At 55.3% G+C, this 18,493-nt stretch overlaps 2 protein-coding genes across 4 annotated transcripts; both read right to left on the bottom strand.

Moving 5' to 3' along the window:
- Nucleotides 1–7,728: 7,728 nt before the first annotated feature.
- Nucleotides 7,729–12,029, bottom strand: BCL7B (BAF chromatin remodeling complex subunit BCL7B). Of its 3 annotated transcripts, none has more exons than XM_086859836.1 (6): nucleotides 11,815–12,029; nucleotides 11,435–11,510; nucleotides 10,600–10,696; nucleotides 9,480–9,650; nucleotides 9,202–9,281; nucleotides 7,729–8,810 (listed from the first exon to the last, which is right to left on the bottom strand). In XM_086859836.1, exons 1-6 carry the CDS (start codon nucleotides 11,904–11,906, stop codon nucleotides 8,718–8,720), a joined length of 609 nt encoding a protein of 202 aa, XP_086715962.1. In that variant the 5' UTR covers nucleotides 11,907–12,029; the 3' UTR covers nucleotides 7,729–8,717. The 3 variants fall into 3 exon arrangements, with proteins under 3 accessions (XP_086715962.1, XP_086715960.1, XP_086715961.1); XM_086859834.1 differs by having other exon boundaries at nucleotides 11,847–12,007; XM_086859835.1 differs by having other exon boundaries at nucleotides 9,480–9,665; nucleotides 11,815–11,974.
- A 479-nt stretch (nucleotides 12,030–12,508) lies between these two features.
- TBL2 (transducin beta like 2) lies at nucleotides 12,509–18,228 on the bottom strand. The gene is made up of 7 exons (XM_086859833.1): nucleotides 17,791–18,228; nucleotides 17,580–17,704; nucleotides 17,130–17,314; nucleotides 16,351–16,502; nucleotides 15,147–15,273; nucleotides 14,022–14,174; nucleotides 12,509–13,070 (listed from the first exon to the last, which is right to left on the bottom strand). Exons 1-7 carry the CDS (start codon nucleotides 17,921–17,923, stop codon nucleotides 12,614–12,616), a joined length of 1,332 nt encoding a protein of 443 aa, XP_086715959.1. The 5' UTR covers nucleotides 17,924–18,228; the 3' UTR covers nucleotides 12,509–12,613.
- Between the last annotated feature and the right edge of the window lie 265 nt (nucleotides 18,229–18,493).

Consider the following 18,493-nt stretch of genomic DNA (forward strand, 5'->3'; position numbering starts at 1 on the left):
CCCCCCCCTCACCCCCCCCCCCGGCAGAACCAGGGGCTGGGAATAGCCATTGGGCCCCTGCTCCCCCATCCCAAAAGGTGCCCTTGGGCCCTGCCAGCCCCCAGACCCTCAGACTCTCCTTGGTACCAGCAGACAGGGGCTGCTAATCCCCCAGGCACCTCCTGCAGGCCCTGAGCTGCAGCTTCATCCCCTTCCCCCATGGCATTTATCCAGCTCCAGCCTCAGTATTTCCATTGCCCCACATTGGTTTAGGCATGATTCCAGTGCCAAGGTCTTTATTCCACACCCTGGGGCTTTATGTCTCCACTGGTCCCACAATGGGTGTTTCAGCCCCAGCCCCACAATCTCTACTGAATTAACATCAGCTATCCAGCAAAAAAGCCCCTAAAGTAATTAATTTTAATAATTAATTAATAATAATATGTAATTAATAATTAAATCATAAATAATAATAATGAACTAATAATCAATATTTTATTAATTAATAATTTATATTTATTTAAGATTTAATTAATAATTAATAAATATAATAAATATTAGCTAACTAATAAATAATAAATATTTAATTAAATAATGATTAACAAATAGTATTTAATAATAGTAGATAATATTTAATCATTATTTATTAATACTTAGTTAAACTAATACATATAAGGATAACAATATATCTTCTTAAAAGTAATTATAATTAATAATAATTTTATTATTTTAATAAAACGAGCAAAACAAAGCAACGTAATAAAGAAAATCATTATTATTTTAAATAAAATCAAACTAAAATAATAAAAACGAAAAAAACCCAGCTTTATTCTCGATATTTTAAACATTGTCTTCAATCCAGAAACTACAAAACAGCTCCTCTCTGTCCCGCAGAAGCAGCAGCTCGTCTCCCTGTGCCACTCCAGACCCCGCACCCGCCTCCGGCCGCCCGAAAAGCCCAGGACGTGGCAGAAAGAATTGGCCACGACCGGCCCCACCGCCCCAGGACACCGCCGGCCCCCAGATGCTGGCCCCAGCAGACGCGGGCATGGCACCCGACCTCACCGGCGCTCCCCAGTTCAGTGAGCACAGGGCTCCCGTCCTGGCGCACCGGCGCCCCCTGGATCGCTCACGCCGCCGCTCGCCGCCGCCGCTCGCCCGCCGCCGCCTCTCCACCGCTCGCCGCCGAACTAACGCCCACACCCCTCCAGCTCACGCTATTTATAGCCCACGGCCGGCCAGCCCAGCCAATCACAGCCCGAGGCAGCTCCGGGCCCGCCAATCCCAGCCCGCCCATTCCCGCCGCGCTCGCCTCCGCGACCCCCCGCTGTCCCCTCAGGCCCCGCTCCCGCGATCCCGCCCGCTCCCCCCCTTCTCCCCGTTTCTTTGGGCGAAGTTACGGCCGGGACCTGAACGGGGAGCCCCCGCCCACCCTTCCCGGGACCCAGCAGCACCTCTCGGGGCTGCGGCAGCTCGGCTCCGCCGGCTCCCAAAGCGACAGCGGCCGGAGCGGCACCCCAGCAAAACGGGGGAGCGGGAACGGGCCGCGACTGAGCGGGCTGAGCTTGGCGGGACCGCGCGTGGATTCAAAGGGCGGCTGTGATTGGCCACCTAGAACCCTGACCTAGAACCCCGACCTAGAACCCTGACCTAGAACCCTAACCTAGAACCCTGACCTAGAACCCTAACCTAGAACCCTGACCTAGAACCATAACCTAGAACCCTGACCTAGAACCCTGACCTAGAACCATAACCTAGAACCCTGACCTAGAACCATAACCTAGAACCCTGACCTAGAACCCTGACCTAGAACCCTGACCTAGAACCAATCCACCGGGATTGGCGGAAGCTTTGAGGCTGCGGCCCATGGGAGCGCGAGGTGCTCAGTTGGGCGGAGCCAGGGGTCCTCGCAGGGTCCGCGGTCACCCTGGGCCCCGCTCGCCAGACTCCTGTCCCCTTCTCCAGCCCTCTCTATTGCCCTGGTCCGGCCTAAAAGGCCCCCGCAGAGCCTCTATCAGAGCGCCCCAGCGGCACTCGGGGCAGGGGGCGGGGAGGGGCGTAGCCACCAGCTCGCCCGGGTGTGGTGCCAGCTCGCAAAGCTGCGATGGCAGCGCGGAGCAGGGAGCGGCGGTGGGGAGGGCGTGCACAGCTCGCTGCGGGCTCTGAGCGCCTCTTCCCTCGCAGCGGTTCCTCTTCTGCGGGGACTTGGACTGCCCGATTAGGTGCTGGCCGAGGTAAACACCTTAGCAAAATACCTAAGTGCCCGCCCCTCTCCTGCTGCGGGTCCGCTGCTCACCGTCCTTCTCCCCGCAGTCCGTCCGTGAAGCTGAAACTGATCTGCTGCCCGCCACTGCTGCTATTCTTAGCTGCCAGCCTGCACGGCCGCCGCTCCTTTTAGCGCAGTGTCCCTGCTCCCGGCCGTGTCACTTTACACACTTAACGCTATTTCACCCCTCCCTGCTATTTACAGACACCGCCCCGCTCACTCCCTCCCCAGGCTCGGCAGCCGTGGAACTGCTGTAGCTCCCGCTGCCGCCTCCCCCCCCGTCACCCAGCGGAGCGGGGCAGGGCCCCGGTCGGGGCACAGCGGCAATACCGCTCTGTGCCCACAAGAGCTCAACGTAACATAACTGACTCAAAGGCAGCTCACACAAGAAGGGAAAGAGGAAAGAAAGAAACATCTGCGGAGCTCAAAAGCAGAAACTCTGTATCCGTGTGCACTAACATCCATGATTTTTTACATTTCCATTTCTTCTTTACATTTGACTTCATCCCCAGCAGTTGTCTAAGAAATAATATTATTAAATCTTTGTTTCTCTTGGTACACCGTGAGAACTTGGTGTTGCTCTGTATGTGTGGCTTTGGCCACGCTTGTGGACATGTAAGGTCAGTACTTGGAATCTTCTGGACACATAATGGGCAAAGTTTGTCGGAGTGGATAAATTGCTGTTCTGTACATCTGTAGTGGTGCTGAGTTTTCCTTTGGTTAAGGAGACCTTAACCACGTTCACTGTGGGGAAAGCTGATGGACTCCTGACTGCAGGGCTGGGGTGATGGTGCTGCCTTCTGCATGCCTTTCCTTTGTGGACACAAACCAGTGGAAAAGCAAGGCCCTGAAGCAACCAGGATCCTCCTGAGAGGGCCACTCCATTCCAGCAGCAGTGCTGAACACACTCCCCCTCCTCTCCCAGCCCTGGCCAGCGCTACAGCATGCAGGGGGAGCTGCCTGGGGAAAATGGAATCTTGGCCCTGCTCCACCAGGTACCAACCTCTTCCTCTGCTAGACAATGTGCCTTCACACAAAAGACGAGTCCCCAAAGGATGGGCCTTGCAGGCTCTTGCCTTGGATGGGAGCAGCTCCACCCTGCTTTTATTCTGGTGGCAGCTTGCTTAATCCCAAGGTAGAGACTGGTGCTCCCAGGGTGAGCAGTCCCGGTGGAATGGCCAGGCCTCCCAGCCCTGCAGTTTAAAAAGGACCACAGACACACAGAGAGAGAACCATGGACAGGTGAGAAAGAAATGCTCCGTGAGGTGAGGCTGGCTTGAACAGCTGCATCCTGGGCATTGCTTTGTTGTCTCCCATCACCCAGCTCTGCAGCCAAGAGGCCCCTGTGGTCTGTAGTACCCGCTTGGTGCACATGGGACCGCTCGGGGAAGGCGGCCAGAGCAGGACGTACTGGGGACCCGGGTGCAGCAGCCACGTAGATATGCTGTGAGGTCCAGAGACACCGAGCGGTATGGCCAGCCCAGGTCACAGCCACGCTGGAAGGGGAGCGGGAGCTGAGAGTATGGGATGGGGTCATACTTTGTTCCAAGGCAGGTAAATTCCCCATCATTTTTCCTTGTTATTTTGAACTCTAACAGCATCAAACACTTTGTGCTTCTCTGCGTTTAACATACAGTTTTCCAGTGAGTTGGCTGCTCATGGTTTTTCTCTGTTTCACCACGAAATTGGTTGTAAGATCTTTTGGATCAAATCCCAACATCTCCCTTTACTCGTGGATTAGGAAGGAAAATGTTGAAATATGCCTATAAAATACCTGAGAAAAAAAATCAAAAATAGCTGGGGGGGGGGGTGAGTTTTTAAAATGCAGGTAATCAGATTTCACTCCAATGAACTTCACTGTTCACTGAAACGGTATGATAATGTAATAAATATAGTTATGAATAAAAATTCGTAAAGACCTAAATAAATATATCTGTAGTTATAATAACATGAGAGAATATAAAATATAGTGTGGCCAAAGATTCCTCCTTAGGTCCAGCCGCAAACATCCATTTTAGAGATAACAATTCTAGCCGGCACCGGGATAACGATCCTAGCCGGTGCCCATCAACCTAAAAGAATAAGCAGGACACGGGCCATCAGGCTGGACAAAGAAAAAGCCCAGCCGAGATATTCTTCGGCTCCAACACCGGAGCCAACCGCTCCGTCCTGATGGCCCAAACCAAGATGAAATCAAGGAACACCCAAGACCTTTTTACATATGAGGAGACTCTGCCCCACTGTCTATTGATTCAGTTTGCCGGTTCCAGGAAATCCATTCAACTGACTATCAAGACGCTTTGTTGAACAGTGACTGCTCGGAGTTTTGGCCTCAGGGCACAAAACCCCTATAAAAACCCTGGACATTCTACCCTCCGTGTGGATTTGGGTAAATCTGTACCTCTGGGTATAGACCCCTGTCCACCCAGCGCTGCGCTGATCTATTTTATTGTGGTTTTTTTCTCCCGTTTGTGATTGAAATTGTTTTATAATAAATCGCTGTCTATATTAATCATATTTTGCCGTTGCATTTATAACAATAATGAAATCATCACATATACACACACACAATATAACCGTAATACATCTACTAGACACATCTCAATTATATACTTGATTATATAATGGCTTACACAATTCATAAACTATGGGCCAAAAATCATATTCCAAAGATCAATTCTTGTCCCTTGCCAATACCTACCATAAAAACCAGAACAACTCCACAGGCTTTTGGTTTCTGCACCCAGCCCTCCCAGGGAATTTCCTGGCAGCTCGGGGTCCCCTCTGGGGAAGGGTACCCAGCACGAGCCCTCCCCATTCCCCGCTCACCTTGCTCCTCCAGCACAGTGTGTGCCTCCCTCTGGCGGGGACCTCGGCGTGCCCCAAGGGACACGGGAGCCCCCCAGTCTCCACCCCGTCCCCCTCAGCCTTTGCTCCTCACCCCCCAAAGAAGGCACAGAACAACTCCAACTGCCCTGGACAGCAGCACCTTGCTTTATTGGAAGCCCTTCTAGGTCTAGACCCCCTCCCAAAAAGGAGCTCTGCTGCAACAAGAAAAGGGGGACAGGTCCCAGAAACCCCTCTCCAGAACCCCCAGTCACAGGCCAGAGGCAGAAAGAGGGAGTGGTGGCAGAGAGGACACAGGAAGAAAAGAAAGAACAAAAGAATGGGGTGTAGGATGAAATAGAAAAACAAAACAAAACAAACCTTTAAAAAAAAAAAAAACCAAAACACAAAACACAAAAACAAAACCAAAAACCTGGGATGGGCAGCAAGACAGAGAGGGATTGAAAAAGAACACAGGGAAGGGGCACAAGGATCCAGTGGGAAACAACGGCACAGGGAGCAGCAAAGAGCCAGACGGAATAAAAAAAGGCACGTGAGTGAGGTATGGAGAAGGACACAGAAAGAGTGCAGAACACACAGCAAGGACAGAGGGGTTCAGAGACAAAGAGCGGACGCTGCGGCCAGGGTCCTGTTGGGGCCGGGGTCTTGTTGCGGCCGCCATCTTCAGTGTGGCAGAAGCCCGACTCGGCTCCTGCGGGGTCCCGGCTCGGCTCGGGGTACAGCGGCAGTACCGCTCTGTGCCCACAAGGCGGCAGCACTGCTGCCGAGCTCAGCCCCTTCTGCCTCCAAAAATTACGAACGGAGCAGGATTTCTCCCCGACCCAAGCCGCCCCCACCAAGAAATCGGGCTGCACATGGAGTGCCAAACGTCTCTGACACACTGACATCAGTAACCTGGCAGAGTGAGTTTTCTTTCCCTTGGAAATGGGCCGTCATTCGTGTCCAGAATCCTGTGGCCAGGAGCGGGCTTCTGCCGCTGGAGTCCATTCTCATTGTGGCACTTGGCACAGTTTTTCTTCCTCAGGAGTTCAGGAGTTTCTCTGGAGGTCACAGGGTAAACCAAGTGCCAGACCTATAAAACAAACCAGTGGTCAAGCTGCAGAGGTGCAACTTTGTGGCTGCACTTCCTGGCTCTGGGCCGCCACAGCTCCGTTTTAATAAAGAGCAGCAGGTTACTCCTCTGTTGCATCCATGCAAAGTATTCAGAGACCTTGCTTCTGCCAATGCAATCCTTGAGGCTCATCTCTATGTCCTCGCAAATGCCATGCTCCTGGAAGAAGTAATTCCTGTCTTCACTCTCCATTCTCACTCTTCCTGAATTCAGCAATGCACACACTGCTATGGAAAAGACCTTATGTTCTGTTTTCTGATTGCTAGACTTCTTTCTGGAACTCTTTCCTAAAAGTATTTTCTCAGTAACTACCACCACATCAGGATAGTTTGTGTTCAAATCAGCAGCTGCCCCTCCTGGCTGGCCATCCCGATCCTGAAAGGATACATGATTAAAAGCCCTTCACGGTTATCACAGAATTGTAAAGGTTAGGAAAGCCCTCTGAGACCATCCACTCCAACTGTTCCCATAGCACTGCCAAGTCCACTACTAACCCATGGCCCCATGTAGATGTGCCACATCTACACATCAGTTAAATCCCTCCACAGATGGTGATTCCACCACTAGCCTGGGCAGCTTGTGCCGGAGCTGGACAACCCTTTACCTGAAGAAACTTTTCACCAACGTTTGGCCTAAAACTCCCCTGAGACAACTTGAGCCTGTTTCCCCTCATGCTGCTCCTTGTTTTGTGGGAGCAGAGCCTGACCCTCACCTTGCCACAGCCTCCTGTCAAGGAGTTGTGCAGAGCAAAAAGTTCCCCCTTGAGCCTCCTTTTCTCTATACTGAGTCCCTCTCAGTTCCTCACTCACTCCTTATCAAACATAGCCCAGACTATTCCCCAGCTCCACCAGCCTTCACTGGACGTGCAAACACAAGGCATCGGCACACAGAAGGTATCGGGACCAAAAAAACTTGGGGAAAAGGAAACGTTGGAAAATGAAAACAATTTATTGCACGGGCAGTCACGTCTGAGCGGGCTGGTGAGGAAGGCCGCAGGTTAACGATGGGAGGTGCTCGGGCGCTCTGGCACTGCCCTGAAGTCACGTCCAAAGCACATCCCCAGTTCCCGCAGCCGCGGCAGAATTCTCCCGGCCCCCGCGGTTCCCGACGGCGAGAAGCCCCGCGCCGCGAGCAGAGCCCCCTGAGTGGGCGGTGGCGGCTGTAGAGCGGGCAGAGCCCGGGGTCGGGGCCGCAGTCGGAACTGCTGCACAGGGCGCAGGGACCGCCCCGGGCTCCTCTTCCCTAGCACCCGCCCCGAGCCGACCCTGCCGAGCGCAGTTGCCGCCTCGACTCGGGCTCGTCCCCCGCCCACTCCGGACAGCGCCGGCCACGGCAGGGAGGAAAGTGTGGGGAACCGGGACAGCGCGCTGACCGAACTTCCCGGGAAATCAGGCTCCGGGCCGGCTCCCTGGGCACAGCAGGCGGCGAGTGCCGGCACCGGGTCCCGTTTAGCAGCAATTTCCCTTCCCTTCTCGTACTGGCCCTCCCCACCTGGCCCTGCGTCGCTGACATCGTGCTCTGCATCTGTATTTCAAACAGTTTAATTTTAAAAATATTCTATTCAGTGCTAAAATAACTTTCCACCTCCACGCGCGGCCGCGCCTCCAGCTTCATCAGGCTTGATCACGGACTCGGCGGGACATGCAGTGGCAGCGGGGGGAGAGTGGGGCTGGGGGGGGGGGGGGGGGGGGGGCGCAGCGGGTATGGGGGGCAAAAGAGCCCCAGGGCAGGAGCGCTTCTCGGGGGCTCCAGCACCCTGCTGCTTCCTTCTCCATCCCGGGGACCGTAGGTACCTGGGCCGGGGCAAGGCCCACCCAGCACAGGGCAGCAGCTCCCCCTGCTCTGCCGACTCTCCCGGGGGACTGCAGGTTCCCGCCCGCGGCTGGAGTTGTGCCCCGCGGCAGAGCAGAGGCCGGTCAGTACTTGCCCTCCGGGAGGGGAAAGCGGCCCCCTCTCTCCCAGCATAAATGGCTTAAACTAGCAGCTTATTGCACAGCGTCCCAGTGGGTCCCTGCAAGCCCCTCACTGCCCCCACATCCACCACCATCTGCTCCCACAATGGAGTGGGCACATCACCTGGAGCAGGTAGAAGGTGGGTTCTCCCACCTTCTACCTTCCACCTTCTCCCTGGGAACAGGGCTCTCCTGTTCCCAGCACCCAAGGGAAGGGCAGGGATGGGAGCCACAAGCAGGCAAACAGCATCTGCCAGTGTCCTGGGGACCATGGTGAGCAGGAGAAACGCCCCCCCCCGCGCCCAATGCAGCCCACCCAGCAGAGACCCCCAGCTCTAGGGCAGGGAGCAGGGAGAGAGGGAGCCAATAAATAGAGGCAAGTTTGCAGGTACTGGCAGCAGCGCCATCCGTCAGGCAGGGCAGGGCAGGGCAGGGAAGGGCACGCTTGATGTGAGTGGTAAGAGCCCCGACACTGGGGAAGGGGCAGGCTGGAGGGAAAGCGCTGGTCCTGGGAGGCCAGGCGGCTCTGCAAGGGGCTGGCGAAGGAGCCGGGCCATGCAGGTTAGCTCTCCGAGGCCGTGTGACACACAGAGTTCTGGTCAGCACAAAATCTCTTTAGAGGTGGCGCACCAGAGTCCTCCTCCTCTTCAGTTACCTGCAAGAGCCAGAGGTCACAGGCAGTGACACCGAGCTACACATACCCTGACAAAGCTGTGTCACACCATGGGGACACCCCGGGCCGTCACCTATGCACAGACCCCAGGGCACCAGGAATGGGAACCCACTCCAGCCTGGAGCCTGACAGTTTCATCATTTTCCCACACCCCCCACATCCTTCCCTCACACTTCAATACTTGATCTGAACCAGGGGATAAAGATCAAAGCTCAGGAAACCAGGAGGTTCTGGGAGCTCCCAGGGGGCATTTGGTATCGCAGAGCGACTTTATCCACCGAGATGCTTCTGCTACAAGAAGCACCAACAAGGGTCAAAGGGCCAATCTGGGCCCAGGCACATTTAGAGATGGTTTCAATCCCCCTTCCCTTACCTGAGTCTCAAGGGGGACTGGCTCTTCCTTTGTAAGAGTGGGAGGCTCATCTGCCACTTCTGAGGAAGGCAGGGAGGGCTCTGGGGAGAACAGGTGGATCAAAATAAATGCAGAGCCAGCACCAAGCTCAGTGCTGAGCCAGGACAACACCTAGCAGAGGAAGTCCCTGATGCCAGCTTCCAGCAGTGCCAAGGCCACCCACCACACCACCAACAGCCCTGGGGGGGCCTTCCCTGAGCCCACGCATCTGCCTCCTCCCTTCCCAGCCCAGCACCCACCTTCCAGGGTCTCCTGCCCCAGGGTAGGAGGCTGAGAGTCATCTGTGCGGAAGTCAGACGTGTGGGCAGGACTCATGGACTCACTCTGCTGGGGACTGGGGCTGGAGTTGGGGCTGCTGTCCACCTTGAGCTGGTACACGTCAGACAGGGAGCTCTGGTTGCTGTTCTCATCTGCAGAAACAGCACCTGGTGAAGAAGAGCACCTTGACCCAGGAGCACAGGCAGCCCAGGGCGGCACTGCAAGCTGAAGTCTTGCCGAGAAGGCAGAGCAGAGTCAGAGAGTTAAACAGGGGATTCACTGTTCCCTATCAGCCTGGGCTGTCAGGCACAGGACTGTGCTCCAGAACACAGTGGGAATCATTTACACAACTGGCTGTGGGAGAGGGAATGCTCCTGCCCTGGGAATGAGAACGAGCACTGTCAAATCTCACATCTGCAGCTAGGGAAGGCCCTGGACATCTCCTGGGTTTTGTTCCTCCTCTGTGAAGCAACATCAGGATTAATGCTCAGCACCTGTCTCCCAATGAGGAGGCAGGCCTGGCACACACCTTCCCAAATTGCAGACCTGCAGCATAACCCCACCACATCTCCTGGAGGTGTCAGAACATTCCTAATTTTGCTTAGCCACATACAGAGCAGGGGTTGAACAGATGTGTACACTCTATTTCAGCAGTGAGTTTGGCGCTGCCAGAGCCTCTCCTGGCTGTACCACAGTGCCCAGACCCAGACATCCTTTGCCCCTTCACCCTAAGGTCCGTGGAAATAACTTGGAAAAGCAAGCTTGGCTGCAGGTGGCTACTGGCCTCTCCCTAGCAGAGAACAGAAAGGGGGAAGCAGGAAACTCCACTCCTCCAGTTGGCTGTGAAGCTTCCCCCAGAAAATACCAGAAACAGCCCACTAAGACTCTCTGACAGCAAAAATGAACAGTTTGGACAGGGACAATCCAGAAGTGGATCAGTCCAACTCCACAGCTCAATTCCATACTTCCCCACTTCATGTCAGTGCTCAGAGGCAAGCACTGCTCTTCCCCATACAGGCAGCTCACAGAACCAGCAATGTTCCAGCTACTGTACAGCCTTGGAGTATTTCCCCAGGTTGAAGGGAGCACAGCCAGACCCACCTTGAAACTCCAGAAGGAGGGAGGAGTTGGCAGAGGTGTCAGCTGGGAAGCCATTGGGTTCTCGGGCTGTGCTGCTACTCGATTTGGATTTCTCTTTCTTGAGGAGAGAAAGAAAAGCACAAACACAATGTCAGAGGAACACATGCTGCTCCAGAGGAAACATTCCCCTTTCTGTCTCCAGAAGCCCAGAGGGATGTGCACAACCTGGCCTTTTCCCTTGGCTTTGGGAGCACATTCCTAAGTGAGAAGCAAAATTCCGTCTACAAAAGGACTGGGAATCAGGAAAGAGAGGAGGAGATGACGGTCGTCCAGCAATGACACCAAGTAAAGCAAGCCCTTAGAGAAGTCAAGCGGAGAGTCTTGGGGAGGGGGGGAGGTTCAAGAGAGCTCAGAGGGCTCAGCAGAGGCTCGATAGTTTGCGGGGGGCTCAGGTTAACTGAAGGGGCTTGTTGGGGTGGGGGGTGGATCAAGAAGGCTTGACAGGGTTTCATAGGACTTGAGAAGGGACTCGGTGGGCTTCGGGTGTGTTCGGGGGTCAGCTTGGGGAAGGATCAAGGGCTTGGGGGGCTCAGGGGATCTCGAAAGGGCAAGAAGGGCTCAGTGGAGCCTCAAGGGTGCTCAGCAGAGCTGGGAGGGCTCAGCGGGGATGACTCGGAGGGGACGCAGGTGGGTTTGGCGGCGTTCAGTGGAACTGGGGGGCTCGGAGGTGGGTCGGGAGGCCTCAGTAGTCGGTGGGGCTGGAGGAGGCTCAGAGGTCAGCATAAGGGGGGCTGTTAAGGGGGCTAGGCTGCCTATGGGCGGTGGCTCCCGGCTCGTCTCCATGCGCGGTACCCACCTCCTTACTGTCCGCCACAGGCACCCACTTGAATATCCGGAGGGACGTGTCGCCCACCGTCACCCACTTCTTCTCCCTGCGGGACGCAACGCTGACGGGCCGGACCGGGCCTGGGGCACCGTGGCAACAAACCCCGCCACGCTCCGGTTGGCCCAGAGGCCCGTCAGTTCAGCATTCCGCAGCACTCTTCCCGCCCCCCGCACTGTGATTGGCTGGACTAACCGCCCATCAGGGGCGCTTTCGTCCCCCGTCCCACTCCCATTGGCCATCATCCCCGCCCGCATCCGCTGGTTGGGCGCGCGCTCTCGGGTCGCACCCCGCGGCGGGGTGATTGGCTGCGCGCGGTAGGCGGGGCCCTCCCCCCGCTGGCCCGCCCTCACCATCTGCGGACGCGCTCGATGGCTGCCATCACCTTCTTGATGTCATCCTTGGCGCGGCTGCGGGTCTCGGCCCGCACCGAGCGCCCCGACATGGCGCGCGCAGCACCGTAGCACCGGCCCCGCCGCACCCACCGCCGCACCCGGTCCCGCGCACGCGCCCTGCGCGGCCCGCCCGCGCGCTGCGCGTCATGCGTCACCACGCCCGACACGCCCCGGCTGCTGCGCCTGCGCAGACGCACACAGCGCCCCCCCCCCCCCCCCCCCCCCCCCCCCCCCCCCAAAGCGTGCGCGAAAACGGCGCGCAGGCGAGGCGACGCCATCTTCCTTTGGGGCAAGTCCCGCTCCGCGCTGTGAATCACCCCGAGACCCCGGACCGGGGGAATGGGGCCATCCTAGGTCCGCTGCACCGTTACAGCACTGCCCCCCCGTCTTCTGCGGCAGAATCCCCCCCCTTTAGCATCAAAGATTGAACTTTGGCAGCTCCCCTGGATAAAATAAAATAACCGAAAAACCTACCCCAAATCCACACAACTCCCATTTCTAAGCTCAGGAAAACTCCTAGCCACTGCCTTAGCAATCACTTCCATGGGATATCGATGATCCAAGCCCGGGGGGAAAAGAACACAACAGCATGACACTGACAGAGTCCGCTGTCCCCAGCCCTGTCCCATCCATCACAGGGAACACAAGGAAGGACCCAGGCGCTGTTTTTTTATTACTCCTGTTTAAAAACTGAGGTTTTTTTAAAAAAAAAAATTCCCAAAGGCAGAGCACAGCTTTCTCCTGTTGTAGGGGTAGCTCAGTGCTTCTTGCCATAGATGGCAGCCAACGCTTTGCGAGCACTGGAGATCTGCTGCTCCAGCCTCTCCCGTGTGGCTTTATTCCCAGTTTTTTTCAGCAGGGCCTCCATCTCCTCCACCATGGCACGGTGCCCGGCAGCATTGTGGAAGACACGGATAGTGCGGTCCCCACAGGACGCGACATAGCGGCCGGTGGTGTCAAAGGCAAGGTCAATGATACGGTGGCTGTGCACACCAAGAAAACGCTCCTCCTCCTCACCGCGCCGCGTGTTGTACACCACAATGTCTGTGTTGCCCGCTATGGCGACTGTGCGGCCGTCAGGGGACAGGGCAATGCGGCATGGGTCCAGCACTGCACACTGCCCTGTCAGAAGCAGGTATGGGTCCTGCTGCTTCTTATACTCCACATCTGTGTCCCAGAACTTCCATGTGCCGTCCTTTGATACAGTCGCCATCCTGCAGCCAAGAGAGAGCACAGTGAATGCATGTAAAAGGGGCGGCACCTCTTCCCCTGCCCATGAACCAGGAATCCTCTGTGGAGAGAGATATCTTGGGAAGGGTGTGTCTGTACACATATACAGTCTGTATTCTCTATCCAAAGCAAAAAATCCTTCCCCTGGACCAGGCTGCTCCAAGCCCCTTCCAACATAGGTATGGGGCAGCCACATCTCCTCTGGGCAACCTGTATCAGGGCCTCACCACCCACACAACCAAGGCTTTCTTCCTAATATCCCATCTAACCCACTCTCTGTCAGCCTGAAACCATTCTCCATTATCTTGTCACTGCAGGCCCTTGTAAACAGTCTCTCTCCCATCTTTCTTGCTCCCTTCAGGCCATGGAAGGTCACAGTTACATAACCTGAAGCCTTCTCTTTTCCAAGCTGAGCAATTCCAATTCTCTTAGCCTTTCCTCATAGCATAGCTGCTCCATCCCTCTGATCATCTTGGTGCCTCTTCTAGACTCACTCCAGTAGCCCCATGTCCTTCCTGTGCTGGGACCCCAGAGCTGGAGATAACTCTGCAGGTGAGGTCTCACCTGAGTGGGGCACAGGGGCAGAATTCCCTTCTCCCTTGCCACTCACACAGTGGGATCAACCCAGGAGAGTTTCTGAGCTGGGTCATGTCCAGCTCTCACCCACCAGCACCCCCAGCCTGCTCTCAATCTGCTCATCCTCAGCCTGGATTGATACTGGGGGTTGCCCTGATCCAGGTGCAGCATTCAGCACTTGGTCTTGTTAAACCACGTGAGATTCCTACGAGCAAGGAATACACAGGTGGCACAAGCCTGATTTGGCTCCCCAGGGCAGTGTTTTACCCCTCCACAGCTCAGTGGTGCAGCTAGTGAACCCTGGAAATGAGCTTCCATGTCATGAGACATTTAACTACGAGCACGTAACACACACGTACCTCCTTGAGTCATTGGAGAAGGAAAAGGATTGTACACCAGCAGTGTGGCCTTTCAATTCAAAAGCCCTGGTTACCTCGCTGAAGTCTCCATTCTTGCTAAAACACACCTCCCACACCTTCACATCGGGGGTAAAGCCACAGGATGCCACAAACCTGCATGAAGGAACAAGCGGAGACACAGGCTGCCTCTTACAGAGGACCTGAGCAAGGCAGGGCCACAGCTCTCTGTCCTGACTCCTGCGCTCAAGTCTGGTCAGCTGTAGTTTCCACTTTTCCCTGAAATCTGGCGGATAAATGGCACGTGGACACGATTTTCCAAACCTGAGCTTCAGCCTTTTGGTGGCTGATGTGTTTCCCAAGGGAAAGTCTTTTGGGAAACTTTTCTCTCTCAAGGACTGTTGTGTATATAGGATTTTAGTTCTGAAAACGATGACACAGATGTTCTGAGAGTGTTTTTTCACTTGTCCCACCACTGGGATGAGGGACATGTTGTTCCTTGCACCGATCAGGTTAACCTGTATCAGAATACCTTATAAAAAGGGTTGAAAACCCTGAAATAAAGGCTTTTGCCTCCTCGGAAATGAAATCTCAGCTGTTGCAATATTGAACTCTTGCTTCCTATTTTGTGTCCTCTAGCGACAACGGAACACTAAGGAAGGGCACCAGAACAACTCAGGAATGAGAAACTCTCCGGGCAAAGTGAAAGAGCTAAATGCTTTTGATCCCCAAACTCCTCAAGCCAGGAGCAAGGCAAATCAACCTACAGCAGCGAGCAATTTTCCTGATAAAGAGATCTCCCAGAAATAAAACCTTTACTTTTATTACTAACCTTTAAGAGGTCACAGACAAGTTCAAAATGCTGTTTTCTTTGCATAGGCCATTTGCTCTGTCCCACCTCTGCAACCTAAGGCCGAAGCTGTTCTCAGGTTATCAGAACAGCACTGCTGAGGCAGGACAGCAACAAAGGAGTGCCTGAGCCCACATGAGCTCCATCTCCCGGGGGGCCAAAATACCTTTTTAAACTGTGGAACCATCAGAAAATTGCATTACAGTAACAACGAACGGCTGATGGTCTGAACTGATGCTATCCTGTGCAAAGGAGCAGCCTGGAATCCTGTCACTCACCTCCCACAGGGTGACACTGTGGCATAGGCATTGTTGATCTGGTTGGTGTTAATGCTGGCCAGGACTTCTCCCTTTGGGCTCCAGATCAGAATGGTGGTGTCACTGGAAGCTGTCATGATAAACTTCCCTGGGGAAAAAAAGGCAAAGATCAGAAAAGCCCCCAGACCTAATGCTGCCACAGACTCAAAAAAAGCCCAGGACAACTTCTCCCTGCAGTTGGAGAAAACCAGCAGCAGCACCAAAATCCAAGGAGTGTCAGTCTCCTGGGACAGAGTAAAGAGCAGTCTGAGAAGACTCAGCTCCTGGTTATGCTTCAGTACTCACCCTGGCTCCCAAGCAGGCAGCAGGCACTGAGCCCATGTGTGCCCTGTACTCAGGACCCTAAGCCCTACAAGCAGAGCTGGGAGCCTCATGTGCAGCCTCACTGGGCTGTGCCACAAACAGGAACAAAGCACATTCCACCTGACCACGCATGCCCAAACTCAGCTCGAGGATAAGCACCTTTCAAGCTGTGGATAGCAGGCAGGCAACTGAATCCCAGTCACACCTCTATGATCCATGACTGCTGGTTGTGCCCGCTTTCCCCTTTGCCAACACAGCCCAGGCAGAGAGTTGCCTGTTTACCTTCCAGCTACCTGTTGCACGTTTAAGGTTTCACTTTCACAGCTGCAGTCTCAGTTAACATTTTCCCTGCTCTCTTATTACAGAGGTGAACTCACATCCACCTGCTTGCAACTGCCACTAGCACATACCTGATGCATTAATCCATCTAGCCCTCACCACTAAAATGTAACTTCTACCCACACACCCTCACCTGTTCTAGATGATCCCAGAAGTTCAAGATAGAGCGTATGAACTCACTAGAGAGAGATTTCTGACTGGTTAAAGAGAGACTGGCAACCCAGAGAACATTGAGCGATCCTCTCAATATTGCGACCAGATCTCTTTGAAACAGCATCCTTGAAAATGTAAATTAAGGGACCATGCGTATCAGGGAGCTGGTTACAGGGACATAATCGGTGTGAAAACCACATCTTTTGGTTCAGTTGGTAGAAAATTAAGTAAAAAAACCTAAGAGACTACAGAGTTCAGTACTGGTGCTGTACACAGTCCTGAGAATGCCAAAAGCTCCAACACTTTGAATCCAGTAGCTTCACAAGGAAATCAAAGCTGATCTGGAGAGGTGAGCAGCTCATTTCCATACCTGTCTCTGCAATCCCTATGTTAATGACAGGAGCTTTGTGCTTCTTTGGGAAATCCCCAGAAGTCGCTGTGAAGGTAAAGCTGCCATCATCCTTCTTTGTCATCTTGTAGACACGCATAGTCTCAGCATTGGCCAGCCAGACAATGAAAGCCCTGTGGAGAGACAGGCTCCGAGCCCCAGCTCAGCCCAGGTCGCTCAGGGGCACCTGGGGAGAGGGATACACTGGAAGGTAGAAGTATTTACAAGGGCACCAAGTTCTCTCCCTGTGTTGTCTCAACTGCAACACTGAACGAAAAACAAGGGAATTTATTATCCACACCAGGAAATGAGATCCCTTCCTCTCTTTCTAAAAGAGACCACTTAAAAAAGCCAAAACACACTTTTCCACCAAATTTCCCACCCAGCAAGAGCTCCCCTGACCAACAGAGAGACTCAGCAGCACATTCCAACAGCAGAGTCAGCTGGCAGCGACCTCAACGGGTACCTTCTATGCGTGCAACAAGCTGGGCACTGGGATATTTGCCCTGAAAACCACATTAACCCACCAGGAGCTGGACTAGATGATTTCCGGAGGTCCCCTCCATCTCAAACTACTGTGATTCTGCGATTAAGTGCCAGCTGCTCTCAGGAAAGGCCACAGATCAGTGATACCATGATGACCTAGTGATAGATACTGCCTCCACCCATCCCAGAGCAACACCACTGATCCCAACATAGCTTGGCCGTGAGACTGGCGGCTTTGCAGGACATCCCAATGCCAGTACAAACTCTGGCCATACCGTGAGTCGGGGCTGAAGCGGACGAGCTCGGCGTGGTCCAGCTCCACGTTGGCACGCAGGCAGCGGTGCTCCCGCCCTGGCAAGTCCCGGGTGCTCCACAGCCGCACCGTGCGGTCCTCAGAGCATGACGCCAGGTACTTGCCGTTGCTGCTGAAGTCCAGGCAGGTGACCGGGCTGCTGTGGCCCTGCAGACAAGAGAGTAGTCACAGAGGACGCGAGGGCGGGGGGGGGGGGGGGGGGGGTGTGCAATGAGACACCAGCACCGGTGGGGAAGAGGAACACCAGCACAGGCGGAACGCCAGCACCAAGAGGGACACCTGCACCGACTCCGGCAGGACAGCGGCACCGGGAGAAATGTCGGCAGGACACCGGCATCGAGTGGGACACCAATACCGAGGAGCACACCAGCATCAGCACCCGGGAGGCACCGGCCCCGGGCATACGCGATACCTTGAGGGCAGCGACGAGCAGCCGGTGTGCGAAGCTGTGCTGCTGCGGCTTCTCTCTGCGAGCCCTAGTCGCCGGCTTCGCCTTCCGCGGCTCCTCCGGCCTAGCGTGCCCGTTCGCCCTGGGTCCTGCGGGAGCGGAGGAGTCGGTGGGTCCGGTTCAGCTCCGCTCCGCTCCGCGCTGCCCGGTGCTCCGCCGTCCGCACTATACTCACCGTCCTGCGGGGCGGTGGGGGTCTCCCGCGGAGCGGAGCGTTGCACCGCGATCGCCAGCAGGAGGACGAGGAGGACGAGGAGGATGAGGGCAGCCGGCAACCCCGACCCGCCCAGCGCCGCCGCTGCCTCCATATTCCCGCCGTCGCGTCAGCGACCGATATCAAGGGGTGAATTTCCGTGTGCGCATGCGCGGCCCCGGTGATCCGCGGAGGGCGGCCCCTGGCGGCGATACTGCATCCGCCCCCTCAGCCGTCCCCCATTCAGCCACGGACACCCCCGACGCTCTTCTAGCCCCTGTTTCTCAGCCCCTGCCTCACAAAAAGCCCCATCAACCCCCCAGACCCTCTTCTGCCACAGCCCCCCAGCACCTGACCACCCCAGCCCGTGCGTGCCTTCCGCACAACCCAGGGGTCCCTCATCCCACCCCCAGCTTCTATGTCCCTCCTACCCCGGTCCCTACCCTCCCAGCCCCTGTCCTCATGCTCCCCAACGCCGCCCCTCCTCCAGTCTCTGCTCCCTCAAGCCCAGGCCATCACCCCGTTCCCACCAGCCTCTTCCTTCACTTGCCCCAGCCTCAGTTTCCCTCATCCCCCCCAGCCCCTGGCCCCCTTCCCAGTAATGGCTTTCATCCCTCCAGTAATACCCCCCTCAAGTCCCGGTCCCTCTCCGCCCTTCCCGGCCGTGCCCAAAGCGGCCCCCGGG

Source organism: Cyanistes caeruleus, chromosome 21 (genome assembly GCF_971803275.1).
Source record: "Cyanistes caeruleus chromosome 21, bCyaCae1.hap1.1, whole genome shotgun sequence".
In the NCBI taxonomy this organism is placed as follows: Eukaryota; Metazoa; Chordata; class Aves; order Passeriformes; family Paridae; genus Cyanistes; species Cyanistes caeruleus.